Genomic DNA, 20,602 nt, shown 5'->3' on the forward strand with positions numbered 1-20,602 from the left:
ATGAAGCAATGGCTGACTGTATACCTAGAGTCCGAATAATAAATCAACTAGGGATTAAATGGATGAATAACACCATTAAGCTTGAGCTGCAAAAAAAGAAACAACTATGGAAGGAATTTAAGGAGAAAGGTGACCGGCAGGCACACGAACGGTATAAAGGGTAGGCCAGAAGGGTAACGAGTGTGGTAAGAAAAGCAAAAAAGGATTACGAAAGAACATTGGCCATGCAGACTAAAGAGAATCCTAAACAGTTTTTTAGATATGTAGCAAGTAAAAGGAAAAATGTACATGGCAGAATGATTTTAAAGAATGCCGATGGTAGGGAGGTAACTGAATCAGTTGATATAGTTGAGTTACTGAGTGAGCACTTTGCAAGAATATATCATCCAGGTGGTGACATTGCAGAAACGAATGTACCAGTAGATTATACGGGAACTGTGGTGAATGAAGTGGAGGTGAGTAGTCTATTGCATAACCTCAATGTCAATACATCTGTGGGATTGGATGGTATACCAGCTCGTGTTGTACGAGAAGCAGCTAAAGAATTGTCAGTATCCTTGACCATTTTGTTTAATTTGAGTCTTGGGTCTGGGTTAGTCCCAAGGTGGTGGAAAGAGGGGAAAATAGTTCCACTGCATAAAGGTGGTTCCAAGACTGCTGTTGTAAATTACCGACTGATTAGCATATCAGGAATCATTGTCAAGGTCTTAGAGAAATTAGTCAAGAAAAGAATACAGGATTGGATAGAGGAAAATTGGATATTGTATGGGGGACAACATGGTTATGTGAAGGGTAGATCATGCCTTAGTAACTTGCTTACGTTTTATAACACAGTGACGGCTGAACTGGATAGGGGTAATGGGTTTACAGTAATACTACTGGACCTTGCCAAGGCTTTTGATAGGATAGCACATAGAACCCTAATCAGTAAACTGGAGCAGATGGGGATAGATATAGGGTTGGTGAGATGGATAGGAGGGTGGTTGAAGGAGAGATACCACAGAGTGGTTTATTCAGGAGTGGAGTGCCACAGGGCTCTGTTCTTGGACCACTGCTTTTCAATTTGTTCATCAATGATATAGGAAAGAATTTGAGAGGAAGCAATCACTTGTTTGCTGATGATGCAAAGTTGGGTAGAGCAATTATGAGTGCACAGGATGTCAAAATTTTACAGGATGATTTGGATAGTTTGGAGGACTGGGCTAGGAAAAATGGATGTCAATTTAATGTGCCAAAGTGTAAGGCTATGCACTTTGGGCAGAGTGGTGGTTGAAGGAGAGATACCACAGAGTGGTTTATTCAGGAGTGGAGTGCCACAGGGCTCTGTTCTTGGACCACTGCTTTTCAATTTGTTCATCAATGATATAGGAAAGAATTTGAGAGGAAGCGATCACTTGTTTGCTGATGATGCAAAGTTGGGTAGAGCAATTATGAGTGCACAGGATGTCAAAATTTTACAGGATGATTTGGATAGTTTGGAGGACTGGGCTAGGAAAAATGGATGTCAATTTAATGTGCCAAAGTGTAAGGCTATGCACTTTGGGGTGAAAAGAATAGCAGCAGTATATCGCATTGGTGGAACTGTACTCCAGGAGATTGATGAGACCAGGGATTTGGGAGTGTTGGTGGATAGGGAATTGAAGTTTAGGGGGCACATTGCAAAAGTGACTAAAACAGCTCACCAAATCACTTGGCTTCTGAAAAATACTTTAACATGCAGAGACAAACAAGTTGTTGTTCCTCTGTATCGAGCCTTGATAAGACCCCATCTGGACTACTGTGCCCAGTTATGGGCACCAGGGTTTCTTCGTGATGGGGAGGAAGTGGAGAGGATCCAGAGATGAGTGACCAAGATGATATGATAGCAGGTCTGTGGAATGAACCTTATGAGAATAGGTTGAAGATTTGTGGGTTGCAGAAATTGGTCGATAGGCGAAGGAGGGGTGATATGATTGAGACATTCAAATTACTGAAGGGTTTCTATAAGATTGATCCAGAGGATATTTTTGAAAATATGACTGGTGGTGGGAGGACTAGGGGCCATGAATGGAAGCTGGGCAAGAGCGTGGTTGACAAAGGTGTTAGAGCTAGGTTTTTTACTTGGAGAGTGGTGAATGAGTGGAATAAGCTTCCAGAGTCTGTTGTGGGTGCTACGACCGTGAATGAGTTCAAGGCAAGGTATGATAGATACTGTGTGAATGTCGAATAGTTGTTCTTGACATGATGTTAGGGCCTCCCTCGATGAGTCTGTCGACTCCTTGGAGTTGCCCGGAACAATAATAATAATAATTCTGAACCAGTCCTTTATGTCTATCCATTCTCTGTATGGTTTACCTCTTCTGTTTACACCATCCATAATACCAAATATGAATGTCTATCTTTGCGTCCTCACTTATTCTGTAGATGTGTCCAAATAATAATAATATTAACTGAACAATAATAATAATAATAATTCTGTACCAGTCCTTTATGTCTATCCATTCTCTGTATGGTCTACCTCTTCTGTTTACACTATCCATAATACCAAATATGAATGTCTATCTTCCCGTCCTCACTTATTCTGTAGATGTCTTGGCACTATAGAGTAACAGTGTGTTTTGACGAATGGTCAGAAAATGAGTTTCAAACAGATTGACTTGTGTTAAATTCACTGCGATTGACTTTTGTGTTAAACTTGGTGAAAGTTTTACCGAAATGCATCAAATGCTTCAAAAAGCATACAGTGATGAATGCTTATCCCGTACTCAAGTTCAAGAGTAGTTTAAGCGATTTCAAAGTGGTCGTGAGACATTTGAGGACGACAGAAAGCCAAGCTGTTCAAAAACTGGACTGAGCAAACTTAACATCCAAAAAGTGCGTGATTTCATCAAAGAAAATCCAAAATCATCCATGAGATTGATTGAAGATGAATTGGAGATTCCAAAATCAACTGTGCACAACATTTTGACAGAGAGTTTGGGCCTTCGTAAATTGAATTCGCAATTTGTTCCCCACAAGTTGATCGACGACCAAAAAATGTATCGAATTGAACACTGCAAAGACCTCATTAATACCGCTTGTGAGGACTCAAACTTCCTCGAAACAATCGTTACTGGTGACGAAACATGGTGTTTTGAGTATGAATCCGAAACAAAGCACCAGAGTGCTGAGTGGAGACTACCAGAACAGGGGCATCCGAAAAAAAGTCGTTTGGAGAAGTCAAAAATAAAGGCAATGCTGATTTGTTTCTATGATTCCAAAGGCATTATCCACAAAGAATTCGTTCTGCCTGGCCAAATGGTGAATTTTATCTCAAAGTTTTGAAGGGACTGATAGCAAGAATTTGTCGCATACGCATGAATATCATGCCGACCGACCTTTTGTCAAAACACATTGTCACTCGACACTATAACTCTGCTTCTAATGAAACAAATGTCATAAACAGTTGACACAACACTAATGAAGGTTGCCGCTTTCGACAACAAAAAGATAAAACAGGTGGGGTCACTAGTTCTATTTTCGAAAAGTTAGGTTTCTTTTTGGCCAGAGGGTGTAGGGTCTCCTTTGGTTGTATCTTTTGATAGAGCTCTTTATTTGTGACTTTCTGTACCAATCCTATACTTAGAATCTTCCTGTAACAAGTTCTTTCAAATGCCAAATTTCTTTTTCTTGATTCCTTATTTATTACTCATATTTCAGATCCATACAGTACACTGCTAAAGATGCATGTTTCCAGTACGCTTATATTTGTTTGCAGGCTGATCACTTTACTTTTCCAGATGTTATCCATGACCTTCAGATTTGTTCTTCCCTTTGCAATTCTGATCTTTATTTCTTTTTTACAGTTCAAATCATATGTCATTTTACTTCTTAAATATGTGAATTGTTCTACATTTTCTATATCAATTCCATCCACTTGTATCTTTTGTTTTATGTTCTTCTCAACAAATACCCTTGTCTTTGTTTTTTTCCAAGTTCATGAAAAGTCCAAATCTCTTCCCTTCCTCATTTAACAGTTTCAATGTTTTTGAAGTTCTCTTTCGTCTTCTTCAATAATAACAATGTCATTTGCAAACTTCAGATTGTTAATTCTCACCCCATGCACTGATATTCCTTTTGCATCTTCCTTCATTTTATCCATTGTTCTTTCTAGATGTGCAATGAAAATTCTTGGTGGTATTGGGTCTCCCTGTCTAGTATCTCTGCTTGTTTTAAACCATTTCCCCAAATCATCACCTATTCTAACTGCTGCAACTTCATTCTTATAAACAAATTTTAATATAGCTATTAGTTTTTTGTCAGTTCCATAGGATTCTAGCATTGCTAATGTCACTTTCTGGGCAATACTGTCAAATACCTTCTGAAAATCAACAAAGCAAGCATATATGTTTTTGTTTTTTCTCCTAACTTTCTCTGCTATTAACCACTGTCAAAATCTGTTGAATTGTAGTTCTATTTTTCTTAAATCCTGCTTGCTCATCTGCAAAGTATGCTTCTACACAAAACTATTCCCATCATTTATATCCAGAGTATATCACAACGTATAGTTAATCATAGTTCATAAATATAATCTCCATGCCATGTTAAAACTACACATTCAGCTAGTAATCTTCACGTGTTATGTGAAGTGTCAGATTCATTTTCCTGCAGATCATTTAAGTTAACTTGCAGCTATATGAACTTAGTCCACTTTGGACATACCAGTACATCTGTTAAAGAACATTGAAGAAGATAAAAAAAAATTACATTTGCTATCATTGGCCAGGCAGATCACACTCTAGATACCCCACCATACTGCAAAGAAATCACCATAGCAAATTTTTTTAATGGAACTTGTGTCATTATATCATTTATTATACACATGTATTCATAAGATATAGTAATTTTATTACTGCAAATATTTCAACCAGAAATGAACTGGTCATCATCAGTGCATCAGCATAATCACAACGTGAAGCTACAACAATTAATGTTAATTCTATTTAGAGAGCTGAGCCATGTGCCAGATGCCACTTAGTGGGTGGTTACAATAAAATAAGATTATAATTCAGGTGCCTAAATTTAAATTTAAGTGATTTGAAATAAAAATAAATTTAATTACATAATGTTGAAAGTTTTTCCACATGGTTATACTTATAAATTAAAGATGCGAAGAAATTGTATTAATTGTTTAATCCTTTATCCAAGTGAAAGCAAATACAAATTTTTGCACATGAAGGAACTTCAACAACTGGGCAATTCATATATAGGGGCTAATGACATCACATCGCTTGACTTAGTATCCCATAATGCAAAGCACATACCCTTACAGATAGACTAGTTTTGACCTTTACTGAGGTCTCATCAGTTGGAACCAGACTCAGAAGTGACACCAAGGTAAGTAATGCAGAAGTCATATTTCCATATACAAGTAGCTAAAATGTGTCACACCTTATTACTAAAATACTCTGGATTAGAGACAGATGTCAAAAGTTTTTCCACTTGGTTATACTTTAAATTAAAGATGCCAAGAAATTAGCCTCTATATACAAGTTGCCCAGTCATGAAGTTACTTCACGTGCAAGCTTTGTTTGCTTATACTTGGATAAAGGACTAAACCAAGAATATAATTTCTTGGCATCTTCAATTTAATTACATAATGAAATGACAAAGCATTGTATTAAATTAAAAATTAATAATAATAATCATAATTAAAATGGGGAGAGGGAAACACTATTGCTTGCCATTTTTGAGGATGAGACTCTCCCAATATGAAAAAATAAAAAATCACCACAGACCTGAAAGGCTACTTTTAGAATCAGCATTGACTATGGACCACTATTATAATCATCATCATCAGACCTCCATAGAGTCAATAACTCATTGTGGGTGTCCTCCATCATATACACATAGTGACTTGAATGCATTCACTGTCTCCACATCCATCACACTTCCAGGCTATGCATTCCAACCATCCACAACTCACCATGCAAAAAACACTCATCACTCACTTTGCTCGCATCCTCCTTATAGAGTTTCCAGGAAATAGCCTCGTGTTCTTCCCTCCTCTACCCATTCTATAAAAAATGTGATCCACATTTATCCAGTAATATACCCTTACCAACTTATATGCCTCAATCATGTCCCACCTCTTCCTTCTATCCGCTAGACTGCAATTTACTGATAGTAGTGAAATTATGCTAACACAAGGACAAGACAGTGGCAGTTTGAGCCATTATAATGCGAGATCGAAGCAGATGAGATATTTAGTTGGTTGTTACAACAGGCCAAAAAACATGGAGTGGTCACAAATGTTCTGGCAAACAGGCTTAGTGAAAAAGAGGATGATCATTATGCATGATTTTTAGTATGGTCATATAGTTCATAATGAAGAAATGGCATCTGAGAATAAAGGAAATGAATTTCTTGAGTTTCTGAGAGATGAAAGGCACACATAAATCAAGAATCTTAAGTATGAACATATAATCAGAGAATCTGATTGTGAATGGAATGATGAATCTCCTTCCAGTAATGACAGTGACCATATGAATAAAAAATGGCTTGGAGCTATTATACAGTCAGGAGTAAGATGAAAGGATCAATGCTACTTGGACAAAGATCAAGAATTATTTCACTAGGTAAGGAAAGCTAAAGTACAATATGAGTAGAAATCGATTGGCCAATCAGGACAATAAAAATCCTTAGCCTCTATATAATCCTTAGTCTTTTGCTTGCCACATAGTCCATATGTGGCAAGCAAAAGACTGAAGTAAGATTATGAGGATGATGTTAATGGTAAACTAACAACCACTCAATGAGCAATTCATCATATAAGCTTGAGTACAGAGAGAATGGAAGAGAAGGAAATTGATGGTGAGTAAACAAGAGTTATTTGAAGAATTAAATGAACTTTATTTAATAAGATAATGTTTCACTGAGTTAATGGAAGCCTTTAATAAGTGTAGAAAAATGGCAAGTCTTAAAGGGATAGAAAGAAGGTAAAAATTTGTTCTATTTCACAAAGGAGAGATGATAACAATGACACTTTGAATTATAAGACAATCATTTGTCTTATAATGTCTGGCATTGTGGTTAAAAAGATCTAAGAGGTTTTTGAGGGGGGGGGGGTATGATCAAGAATTGGGTTGATTCTTGATGATATCAGCTTAGTTGGCTGAATGGTTAAAACATCTGCTCTCCAAAGAACAGGATGTGTGATTGTACACATTTTTCCACGTGAGTACAATCACATATGTCCATGTAACATTTGTGATTGTACTCAGGTGGAAGATGAATTTCATTGCCTGGACTGAGATCACTTTCTTGTTTAGGAGGCCTGAAGTGACTTAAAAAAGTTACCTGTTTGATATCTAGAACAAGGTTTCCAAGAATTTGTAAAAACAAATAGATTAAAAAATTAATATAAATAAAAATTCTTAGCCATCCCACAGTACTTATGTACTATAGGTTTACAAACCTTTGGTGAGTGGGAGTGACATAAAAAAATGAAATAAAAAATCCCTTATGGATAAAAACCAGCATTTTCTGATTGTCAGAATGGGTTTGTTAAGGGGAGATCAGAATTCATTATGATAAAATTATGGTACTGATGGTATGACTTTAATTTCCTGACATTTCAACCTTCAAGGTCATAATCTGAAGTGCATACATATACAACAGAAAAACACATTACAAATCATAAAATATGCAAAGTATTACTAATTTGGTCCACTATTTCTATATTAGCCTAATTTCTGGTGAAAAAAAAAAAAAAATCAGAATACAGATGACACACATTCAACCTGCTAACTTTTTGTTTCAATCAGGTGATGATAATTAGGAGTTGTTAATGTAGAGCAGCGATTTTCAACCGGTGTGCCACGGCACACTGGTGTGCAGCGAGAGGTCTTCAGGTGTGCCGTGAGATTTATGAAAACAAATTAATTGAAAGAAATAATGTCGTAATTTGGCATTTATTTATTAGTGTCTGGTCTTCCATCTTCTTGTGTGTGTAAATCAATAAAAATTATGCCTATTTTTTGCCAGATCATCAAAAAAAACTAAACGAATATATTTTTAGTGTGCCACAGAATTTTAATATTAGTCTAGGTGTGCCGTGTTATGAAAGAGGGTGAAAATCACTGATGTAGAGAGAACTGCAAATCTATTAAGAAATGTAAAAAATACACATATGAACACAATGATAGAGATGTTTAACTGTACTAAATTATACAAATATTTCACTTTAAGTATCTTAAACCATCATTAGTGCAACAAATAGAATTGGGAAATTCAAATAAACTTAGGCCCTAATCATGCAATATCAGCAAGATTTATAGCCTTCCTAAACTTCGTAAACCTAAATATCCTCTGTGACTGATTATTGATTCTATAATAAGTCTTACATAGAAAATTTCAAAGTTTCTCTCTCATCTCCTCACTTTAATTTAATAGCTATTCTTTCTCTTTAATAAGGAATACCACCAACTGTATTTCAAAAATAATATATTTGAAACAGGTCTCTACATGACACCCTAGAAGCTTTAGCTTCTAAATTTGCATCAGACATAGTTAACTTATTTGTCAAGAGCTCAGGATATTTCAGATGGAATGGAAAGCTTGACAGACAAATAGAAGGGACCATGATGGGATACAATTTCCCCATCTCTAGAAATTTTACTTTCAAGCATCTTCAAGTAATATATCTACTTTGGATTCAAAAATTTCTCTTTGAAATTACTACAATGATGTGCTGTTTGCCATCTGGAATAAATCATGCCAGAAGTCAGATGTCTTCCTGCAAAAAACAGATATCCTTTAACACAGAATCAAATGTAATTATTTCCTTTCTTGATGCCCTTCTAAAGAGAAAAATGGATGAATCGTATCCATTTCAATGTACTGCAAATAATTATTCTCTAGCAACTATATTTAACTATGCATCCACACATCATCCCACACAGAAATATAGTATTTTTAAATACCTATCGAGAGTCCATACTGTCTATTCTTCAATTGAAGGCACTACATAAGGAAATTTCTACTGTTAAACAAAATGCCTCTCTCAATGGATACAACCCCAAAATTAGTGAGAAATTTATCAGCAATTTTCTCATTTTTCTGCAAGAGATGGCTTCCACAGAACCACCATCCCTTAAATCAGAGGTACTTATTTCTCATATTCTTAGGAAATTTCATCTTTTAACCATGTGTAAACTTTTTTTTTTTTTTTTATGTTGCTGCCACCCTATCTATCATAAGGTTATCTGCAAAGCTATAGTACATTTAGTACCATGGATGGGTAGAGGACTTTTTTTCTATTTTTATAAATTTGTTTTGGTATTTTTTAAAATTTATTCTTACAATGTCTGGAAAGCCTGCTCTCTAGACCAACATGTAACATTTACAAGCCACTTCAAGCCCCCAAGAAGCAAGGCAGTGGTTTCACAATGGACGATGAATCACAATGAATGATGCATCTCACACCTAAAGACAATAACAAACATCCACGCCTATAGAGGGATTCGAACCTGCAGCCTGTTGATTAAAGAGTGGGTACACTAACCACTTGGCCAACTAGGCTGGCATCAAATTAGTCAATTATTATTTGATTAATTAAATCTGCTACTTATCATCTACTAAGCACAGAGTACAACACAACATTTACTGGTACCTGGAGTCTCGTTGAAATTTTTCTGCTTGGTTATACTATCAATCACAGATGCTGCCAAGAAATTATATTCTTAGTTTGATCCTTTATCCAAGTGTAAGCAAACAAAGTTTGCATGTGAAGTAACTTCACGACTGAAAAACTCATATATAGAGGCTGACTTTACATCACTTTCCTTAGTATCCAATAATGCAAGATAAGTATCCTTATGGACATGTATAATGCTGTGCATTTTGAGAAGGGTCACTAGCCAAACCAGTTTCAACCTTCATTGAGGTCTCATTGGTGGTAATAAGTTGTCACACCTTATTACTAAAATACTCTCGATTTCTTGGTTTAATCTTTTATCTAAGAATATAATATCATGGTATCTTTAATTTATACTATAACTAAGTGGGAAAATTTCAACATCTATCTCTAATCCAGAGTATTTTAGTAATAAGGTGTGACACCTTTTGGCTACTTATATAAGGAAATATGACTTCTGCATTACTTCAACCTTCATATCACTATTGGGTCTGGCTCTGATGAGATCCTCAATAAAGGCCAAAGCCAGGCTGGGTAGTGACCCTTCCCATAAAGAATAGCATTATACATGTGTAATGATATGTGTTTTGCATTATGGGATACCGAGGCAAGTGATGTGAAGTCAGTAGCCTCTATATATACGAGTTGCCCAGTCATGAAGTTACTTGCCATCTTTAATTTATACATGGAGTCTATTTGATTCCATGGAACTTTAAGTTATTTTACTTCAGTCACAGGCTGTTCTGTCACTAAACATATTTCTCAACACCTTTCCTACAATGAATCCAAAACATGTCATAAATCTGGCTTTGCTGAACATGCAATTCGTAACATTGGCCAGAGGATCCTCTCAGATGATACTAAATTATACTACAGTTGCTCCCACAAATTTAAACATTATTTTAAAGGAAATACTGAAGTTTTCTTTCATTTCAACCTCAGCAATGGATTATCTAAACCCAAAATTTGGGAAACTGCTATCAGTAATTGCATTTTTTAGTTTGTTTCCTCCCTCTCTCTTTCAGTAGTTCTAACCCCCCCCCTTTTTTTAACAGTTATCCCCCCGCATACATCTATTTTGGATCCTAATAGTATTATATTTGCCTGGCTTCCCCAGAAATGCACATGAAAAATGAGATACCATTCTTCATGCACCTACACTGATGATGGTTTTAGGATACTTAAACTGAAATATTTAATAGCAATTTAATACCAATCTAATATACAGTTAATATCTTTCCACTGTGCGCACATATGTATTTTTTGCTTTTAATAATTAGGACTGTAGGTCTGCAGCAATTCACACCCACTGTTGTTATTTTTAATAGTATTATTATCACCAGACCCCGATGGAGTTATTTTCATTGTGCAGGTTAGTCTCTGTCATATATACAGCTCATCAAACCATGCTTTAAATACATTCACATTCTCTGCCAATGCCACACTCTCAGGCAATGCACTCCAATCATTCACCACTCTCCATGCAAAAAACCTTCTCATTTCTTTTCTCACATTCTCTTTATGTAGCTTCCAGGGATGTCCTCTTGTTCACCCCAACTCTCTCCCACCAATTTATGAAAACTTCTTCAATGTTAACCTAATAACTATCCCTTACTAACTTGTATATCTCCATAACACCCATCCTCCTTTTATCAAGTAAACTGTAAATTGAATCTTCTCAACCATTCCTCATACTTTCTGGTCTCAGTTCCAGAGACCAGAAACAACCTTAGTCAATAGTCTCTAAATCCTTTACAATATCTCTTCATTCTTTTGAAAACCCGGTTACCAAACCTGTGCACAGTAATCCATATGCAGTCTGATCAAAATCTTATACAATGGAACCAGAAACTCCTTGCCTCTACAAGTCAGTGTCTTTGACATCATTGCTAGAATTCATCGTGCTGTCTTCACAATTTTAGTAATGCACCCTCTAAATTTTTGATCTTTATCCATCATCACCCCAAGATCTTATTTCCTCTGCCTCCAACACTATATCCCCACCAAGAGTAAATTCTACCTCACACGTTGCAACACTGCACTGTCATCCCCACTCTTGTGCCCATTCGCTAAGTCTATTCAAGTCCTCTTGTAAAGCTACACATCCATCTGTTCTACTCACAGTTCTTCCCAAATTTGCATCATATACAAACAACAGAATATTCCCATTCAAATCCTCCTCAAATATCATTAACATACATGTTAAACAGCAGTGGCCCTAAAACTCTTGAAGCACACTGCTAGTGACTTTCCTCATACGAGATATTTCTCCTCATACACAACATGGTGATATCTATCGTATAGTCAAACTACAATCAAATGCACCGATTTAATATCCAACTCCAGCTGCCCAAGTTTAACTATTAACTTATCATGTGATAATCTATCAACAGCCTTGGCAAAATATAAGTACATTTCTGGGTATCCATCTTCCTTGTCCAATGCACAGTCATTTCATCTTAAGTAGATTACTAAAACTATGACCTCCCCTTAGCAAATCTGTGCTGTCCATCAAAGAGAATAACACTCTTGTCAACCCAATTGTGGATCTTAGTTCTAAGCTCTACTATAATTTGAAGCCTGAGTTTTGTAACTTACCTTATGAAGTGGTATAATCTTGCCTTCCTTCCACTGCTTTGGAAGTTGATCCAGTGTAAGACTTATATTAAAATAGTATGTCAAGGCAGATACCAACTCCCTGGCACATTTTATCAAAATACATAATATATCAACTCCAAAAGCCTTGTTAACATCAAGTTTGTTCTATTCCACATATGCCTCTTGCTCGGCTACAGTCAGCCAGTCTCTTCTTCTGATACTTTCAAACTGAGAATGATGTCTTCACAAGGATGAAATACCTTTATGAACTGCTCATTTAATATTTTAACTATATCCTCCACAGCAGAAGTAATCCTTATACCATATTCTCCATCAATGTCTTCCTACCTTAATCATTCTTTTTTCACTGGCTAAATATATACATTAAATGAACTTCACAGTGCGGGGGGGGGAGGTTGCTTCATTATTTAATTTCTGTTTATAAGTACTTTTTCTATCATTACCAACAGAGTGACCATTTTTCGCACTCCTCATGGAACTGATTCTTACCATTCATCTTATGTTGCTTTCATAATGCCCTCTTCCTTTGTACTGCATGCCTAATCTCTTCATTATTGATTTTACAGCTACCTTATTTAACCTTTTGACTATTGGGATACATTCAAATATTTCTTTTGCTAAACACTTCTTGAATTGCACCAAAGCAGCAGTGATCTCCTTTGCACCAAACTCCTCATTCCATGCTACAGATGCAAGCTGTCTCCTGAGCTTGGCATAATCACCAGCTTTGTTGTCCCACACATTTCCTTTCCTGTCACTCTGGTGGGAGATTCGACACCTCATTTATAATGACATCCTCAGATGAAATGCTTAAGGGTCAAATCAGTATAACTAAGAGGAGACCTCCACGTAGCCTTTAATGGAATGCAGAGAACCGACCAGAGCTTCTGACCTAATGTCTAATCCTCACCTTCTCATGGTGACTGCCTGGATACCGAATGAATGAGGATGGACTGATAATTTGAGATTTAGCTGACCAAATTGTATTCTTATTGGCTTAAACCACAATATAAAATGATGGTACAACATGACAGAATCTCATGCCGGCTGGAGTTAAACAAGGTTAAACAAGGCCCTCTTTGTTTTCACCAGGGAACCATGGTGAACAGTGAAAAGTCAGCTACTGGAACAAATAATAAATTTAGTATAATCTTTTATCCAAGTGTAAGCAAACAAAATTTGCGCCTCAAGTATCTTCAAAACTGAGGCAACTCATGGTAAAGGTGGACTAAGCTCTCATCACTTGTCTTAGTATCTCCCATAATGCAAAGCATATCTCCTTGCGGACATGTATAATGCTAGGCATTAAGGGAAGGGCCACTACCCAGACCAGTTTCGACCTTTATTGAAGTTTCATCAGTGGGAGTCAGACCCAGAGGTGGTGATACTAAGGTGGAAGTAATAGAGAAGTCATATTTACCTATACGAGTTACTAAAAGGTGTCTCATCTTATTATTAAATTACTCTGGATTGGAGAAAGATGTTGGAAGTTTTTTTTACTTGGTTAGTTTGCACCTGAAATGCAAATTTTGTTTGCGCTTCAGGTACAAACAAAGCACAAGGAGATGTGCTTTGCATTATGGGAGATATTAAGACAAGTGATGAGAGCTTAGTCCACCTTTACCATGAGTTGCCTCAGTCCTGAAGATACTTCGGGCACAAATTTTGTTTGCTTACACTTGGATAAAGGATTAAACTAAATTTATTATAGTCTTCCCCATTTACAAAACATAAATGGGGAGAAAATTTGATTAAAGAACAGCTAATCAAAGGGTAAATAAGGTTGGGTGAATGGTAGAGTAATCAAAGTCTACTAGAAGAATCTGCTAGTGAACAGTCTCTTGTTAGGTGTGCATGCATGTGCTACACACACTGCCTGAGTAGACAGAGTTGTTTTCTCTGCTTTTCTATCCTTATACAAGTTATTCCGAGAGAGAGAGGACTGATCATATTTTATGGAAATTTGGTATTCTTACAAAAATCTGCAGAGCAATTGCAATTCATATTTCAATGGGATCAGTGATAAGAGTAAACAAAATATTGTAAAACTGCATCTGGCAGAAACTGGAATGGCTGAATAGAAGTTAATAAAATCTGGTAATGAAAACAGGCACTATAACTATAGGCAAAGTGACTCAGTGATTAACAATTCCACATTAGCTTAACAGATTTGAATAAAATTTAGTATTTAAGATTTCTTGTTAAATTTGTAAAAGTCCTTTTAATTTTGGTTTCAAATAGCAGGGGCACGCCAAGGGTATTTGCTGCCCCGGGTGCAAACTTTTATCGGCCACCCCTATTAATGTAATATGTAATCCAAATTACATATTGGCTACATAAAATGTCGCCCGGTTGCGGTGCACCCCTTGCACTCTCGAGTTGGCACGGCCCTGTCAATCAGAGACCATTTGTAGATGGTCGGAATGAAATATGCATGGTATATGTACATTTTTCAGATGTGACATTCCACCCAGAGACTGATAAACCTTGAATCTCATCCGGCTCAAAATTTCCTTGCCACACTTCATGTAAAATTTAGAAAATTTCTCGTCCTAACTTGAATTATCATCATGCTAAAGGTTCATGCATTTGTGATCTCCCTGAAGTGTACAAAAATGATTATCCCATATCTAACAGAACATCTTAGACTTTACTAAGTTTCTTTCTAGTCAATGACAAAGCTTTACTGGCTTTTAGAACAAGAATGAAAAATAACATCGATTTTAAATAAAAGAAAATTAATGTTCTCAGAAGATAACTAGAACTTAAATGATGAAATTGTTTGATGTGGTATCCTTATTCACTCAATGTACAGGGTGTGTTAAAAGGTGATGGTTAATGTTGTAAAGGTGCAGAGAATGAGTTCCAGTAAACATGGATCTGCAAACCAATCATTGTCAATATAGGCATTTTTGGGGATCCAAACATGAACGATGAAATCACTAAACATACTTCATGTTTTTATTCTATAGAAGAATTAGTTTTGTAATCATCTGAAACATTTATGATAATTTTGCCTAATTTCACTAGAAACAAGTTGTCCATTCATCACAAACAATTCTGCATTCCTCTCATCAATGAGGCCCACATTCTTAGGAATTGTTATGGATCATTTCTGATTTGCTTACAGCCCTTTTCAGTGCACTGTTGCAGTGTTTGCATTGTATCTAACTGAACTGAATTTTCATTTAACTGAATAAACCAGATTTTTTTTTCTTAAACAGTACCAGATAAAAAAATCCATGGGATTTAGGTCAGGTGATCTGGGAATCCAGGTCACAATTGTTTTTGTTTTTTTTTTCAGAGAAAAAGAACAACTCTAATATTATGTAGTATCTAGTACTTTTTGTTATAAGATATATTTCTCAGAAATCAACTGAATTTAAATAAATACATGTGAAAGAAACTTCCTAAAATATGGAAACACTAATTCTCAGAGATGCCAATTTCCAAACGAGGTCTCTTACTGACACTATAGAGGATGCCCTATCTAGACTGGTCTGTAGCATTATATCCACATGTTTAATTTAATATTGTGTTGCCTTTGTGTGTGTTACAAGTGTTAGTTTATACTCCCTGAATATAAACACAAAAACTTATTCTGATTATAAGACCATCAGTTTAATACACATATGTACAAAGAATGCCGACTAGTTTCGCTAGCAGCTTTGTCAAGACTTTTTTCCCCCCACTTTTTTTTAGTCTTGACAAAGATAGACAGTATGCTAGCAAAACTAGTCGGCGTTCTTGTACATATGTGTATTAAACCGATGGTCTTATAATCAGAATAAGTTTTTGTGTTTATTATAGTATATAAAGACCTAATATGAATAGTCTAAAGGGACACATGAAACTCCCTGAAGATATTTCGGTGACCGAGATGAATTATTGGAAGGAATAAAAAGAGTTTTTAATCCTTTCCCAGGGTCGCTCATACCACATTAAACCTCCAACATGATAACAAGATATATAATTTGGGTAGCAGCAAAGTAAAAGGAAGTGCAACAGAACATTCGTATGGTGATGTGCTGTGAACAATAATCTCAATCAAGAGGATGCAATCACAGAATATACAAAGAGATATGAGCAGGGCCTTGAAAAATTTTGTGTGCTGTCTCACTAGTGAGGCAAATATGTCAATAGTCAAAACTATAGAATAACACATATGCCACAATAAATAACTTTTTTATTATGTAGATATTTTGTATTAAGTATCATAATACATCATCAATACAACTAACGAACAACATTAGGGAATGAATACAAAAAAAAAAAAAAAAAAAAAAAAAAAAAAAAAAAAAAAAAAAAAACAGTAGTGCACATGCTTAAATTGGAATCCATGTATACAGTCGCGTGTTCATGGATTAAAAACTACTGGGCTGAAATTAAAATTACTTAAATTAATTTAAAATATAGCAGATAAATTATTGAATACAAGTGAGGATAACAATTTCTCACACTTTTGGAATAGTGAAACAGTCATTTCAATTAAGATTAGGTCTATGAAGTAAGGCTTCAGGACTATCTTGATATAACCATTCATGCTTATAGAGTAACTTGGCATTTTGCCAATGGATCCTGTGGTTAGCATTTCGATTCCATGTTGTGTAAGACCAGATTTGTGAGGTTTGATAAGACAGATGTGGTCTTGATGTACAGAGATACATTTATTTATAGATCTTCCTGTTTGTCCATAGCAAGACAAGTTACACAAACATGGTACTTGGTATATGCCAGGTAGCAACAATGGTGAGAGTGTGTCTTTTGGAGAAGGTAACAAGTTGTGAATTTGGTTGATGGGTTTGTAGGTAGCAATGAGTTCATATTTTCTCACAATTTCTGCCACATGTTCAGAGATGCCTTTAATATATGGAATGGAAGTCTTATGAGCTTCTTTTTGTCTGGGTTGATTTGTAGGAGAGTGGTTAATTATTTTTTTGGGTTGTTATGGGATTATATCCATTTAGTAAGGCTGTTTCTTTGATAATTTCCAATTCCCGTTTTAGGGATTCTTCAGAGCACACAAGATTTGCTACAGGATATGCTAAAGGGTGAGGTATATCCTTGGGAGAGCAGATTAGAGTTGCTAATTTAACATGTGGTTTGAATATGCTGTAAAGACCATGTTTTATTAGATCTTTGGCTATATTTTCTGATGTACCTCTAATATAGAAAATAGGAATAGCAATGTATTTGTATCATAAACTTAGACACTATACAAGAATACCCAAGCCATAAACTAAGTTTTTTGAAAGTTACATGGCAGTCTTTTCAAATCCAGTCATCCACCTTTCTTTGACTTTCATAGTACCCAATCATGTCTGGTCTTCTAAAGTAAATATTCCAGTTTTTATTAAGCTATTTTCTAAGATTGCTGATTCAGTAATTTTTTTTTCCGCACCATAAAAAGTTTTGATGATTTTTACAGGCTCCTGTTCTTCTGAATAGACTACAAATTCAATAACAATCTTGACACATGCAGACATCAATTAGATTGGCCACTGTTAAAAACCTACAACAAAAAAAGCAAGTTCAATATTTGTTTTTGTAAAAAATGAAGGTTCAAAATTTTTATAGTGAAAAAACTGAGGATGCCAGGTAAAACATTTTGGATTCTACAACAACAGGGTATTACTTTTCAATCTACCCACTGCACTCAGACTGATATTTTCAATAGTACCAGCAGAGTTTGTAGTGTCAGAAAGTGTCCTCTCACCATTTTTCTTGTTTGCTAGACAAGAGGACTGCTGGTTAGTGTATGATTTTTTACATAAGCTGTTATAATTTTTAAAGAGATTTTAATAGCTTTTTTTTTTTTTTTTTTTTTTTTGCATATTTCACAAAATTTTAGGATATGACATGGTATTATTTAAGATTTGTACATCAGAAATTTTACCCCCCCCCTCCACCAATATGGAAGAAAAGAAGGAGCATGGAGGTCTCTACTGAAAAAAAATCTATATAATATAAGGCCTTCATAAGACCTTACTTGGATTATTGTGCATAGGTCTGGGTCTCCTGGTTTTCGTTGTGATTTTGATACAGTGGAAAGGGTGCAAAGGAGTGTGTTAAAAATGATATCAGGGTCGTGGAATACTAATTATGAAGACAGGTTGAGAATTTGTAGGCTGCAGACACTAGCAAACAGGAGAAAGAGAGATGATACGATTGAGACATACAAACTTCTGAAAAGGTCAAAGGATTTCAGTTGATGGAATTTTTCATTTTATGGAGGGTGGGGAAAGGACAAGTGCACATCTTTGATAACTGAGAATGAATGCCACTAAGAAGGGGATGAGGGCTAGATTTTTTTCTCATAGAGTGGTGCATGATATGAATGGATTGCCATTAGATGTTGTGTGTACAAGCAGTGTGAATGAATTCAAGAATAAGTATGAGAGCTGGTGTGTGTGGTATGTGCCCTCCCTCAATGAGTTCCTGCTCTCTAGAGGTCTCTTTTAATAATGATAACAATAATGAAGAAACAAAGGTATTTTATGTATTACTTATATAAATCAAAATAAGTCAACTGTGTGGATTTTCTGCAAAATAGAATATTAATAATTCATGTGCATCATTTTCTGAACATGCATTTCATTCAAAATAATGCTGTCATTTCATCAATTTTATATCTGTGGCTTCTAAATAACTTTTATTTTTGAAAATGAGCATTCACCACCAGCAGCCGAAAGGGTTAATGTTAATTATAACTGTAATATAATTAATCATTGAATATGAAAACACTCAAAAGTTTTATTACTCATTATTATTACATGAGGTCTGAAAACTCATTTGAAGGCATCCACACCAACATTCGTTCACAAAATACCTATCAAACTTTTGAGCTCATTCACCAACACTCAGGACTGACTCTGCTAACAACCCACTCATATGTCATTTGCTAAGTAAAAAGTTTAATCCTCATACAATTGCTTACTACCCTCTTATACCATTTCCAGGATCAACTGGCCAGCCTGGCTGGCCGAGTGGTTAGCGTATTCGCTCCCCAGCCAAAAGGATGTGGGTTCAAATCCCACCATGGGCATGGATGTTTGTGATTATCTGTGGAAATACTAGTGGTGGTGATCGGCGATAGTTGCGGTCAGTTGGTGGATTGTGAGTGGTGGAGACAGAGTTGTAGAGTGGTTGTCGATGAGACTTTGGACTCCCTGGAGGGTGACAAATAATAATAACTTCTTTGATATATCTCTCTTCTTGTCATGTATTGAAAAATTTCTTCTGCATCAAGCATATAAAATCCCTTTAGTAACTAATATGTTTCTATCATATCTACCCTTCTGTGCCTATCAACCATGTGGCACTCTGCTCGTCGGCCAACTTCTCCAGGATTTTACACCTCCATATACTACTCTTTGATGTCTGTCCATCTATCCTCTTACCCATATCACCAGATTCATATTGATCTCTATCTTCCACAATTCATGTAATAGAGTTACATGTGGTATCCTGTCGAATGTCTTTGCAAAGTCCAACTGAAAGCCCTGTGGCTCTCCATATTTCTTAAAAGGTTATGTCGATGTCTCCTTTGAACCATAAGCGATCCCTTTAGGTTATGACCTTAAGACAGTAAAAATCATCTTACAACAGATAATCAGGAAAGCTCAACTAGCTAATTAGTGGGCTAATGACTAACTGTATGCCATATAATAAACACATGACAGACAGAATTTCATGACCTTAAAGAAATACAAAGCAAAGGTTGCCTTCACATAACCCACATTATCTAAATTAAACTCTAATCACAGTTAAAAGAAAAATGAATGTAAGTGATCTACTGCTTCTGTCATATATTCTCTGCATACATCAATTACATCCAGAAGTTTCAGAGGGTTCTGAAAAGAAATGCACCTTTATAATGAAAAATAAAAATCAATGCCTTATTGTAAACCATACTTGGCCCTCTCTCATCAGACATTTGAACCTCATGGAGTTGGTGAAAGACAGTAATACCTGTCATCTAAACAATGACTTTTGCTGTATGATGTAGACTGCATGTATTTGACTGTTGAATTATCCAGTCATTATTTTCTGACAATGTTTTTCATTTTGAATGATGTAAGTTTGCTCAGGTTTATAACATTCATAACTGTACTTATTCTTTCTGATGAAGCATATAATAAGGATATGAAACAAGAAATACTTTTGAATTTTCACCGTAAATTCCACTGTTATTTCAGAAAACTTTTATTACGGGTCTAGCTCCCACTGACGAGCCCTCAACAAAGGTCGAAACCAGTCTGGGTAGTGACACCCCCCCCCATAATGTATAACATCATACATGTCCACTAGGAGATGTGATTTACATTA

At 35.8% G+C, this 20,602-nt stretch overlaps 1 protein-coding gene across 2 annotated transcripts in view; it reads right to left on the reverse strand.

The window, feature by feature from the left end:
* Window positions 1–20,602, reverse strand: part of LOC150096627 (cyclin-D1-binding protein 1 homolog) — a 251,676-nt gene that overhangs the window by 191,093 nt on the left and 39,981 nt on the right. Inside the window, exon 2 of one of the 2 annotated variants that reach the window (XM_090408004.1) lies at window positions 17,676–17,786. The exons of the other annotated variant lie outside the window; for it this stretch is intronic. Coding sequence (XP_090264130.1) covers window positions 17,676–17,760 — 85 coding nt within the window. The 5' untranslated portion in view covers window positions 17,761–17,786. The remainder of the gene's footprint in view (window positions 1–17,675; window positions 17,787–20,602) is intronic. 2 annotated transcript variants of the gene reach the window in all.

The sequence above is a fragment of the Typopeltis vanoorti genome, chromosome 18, assembly GCF_054136105.1.
Source record: "Typopeltis vanoorti isolate ZY-2024b chromosome 18, IOZ_Tvanoo_1.0, whole genome shotgun sequence".
In the NCBI taxonomy this organism is placed as follows: Eukaryota; Metazoa; Arthropoda; class Arachnida; order Uropygi; family Thelyphonidae; genus Typopeltis; species Typopeltis vanoorti.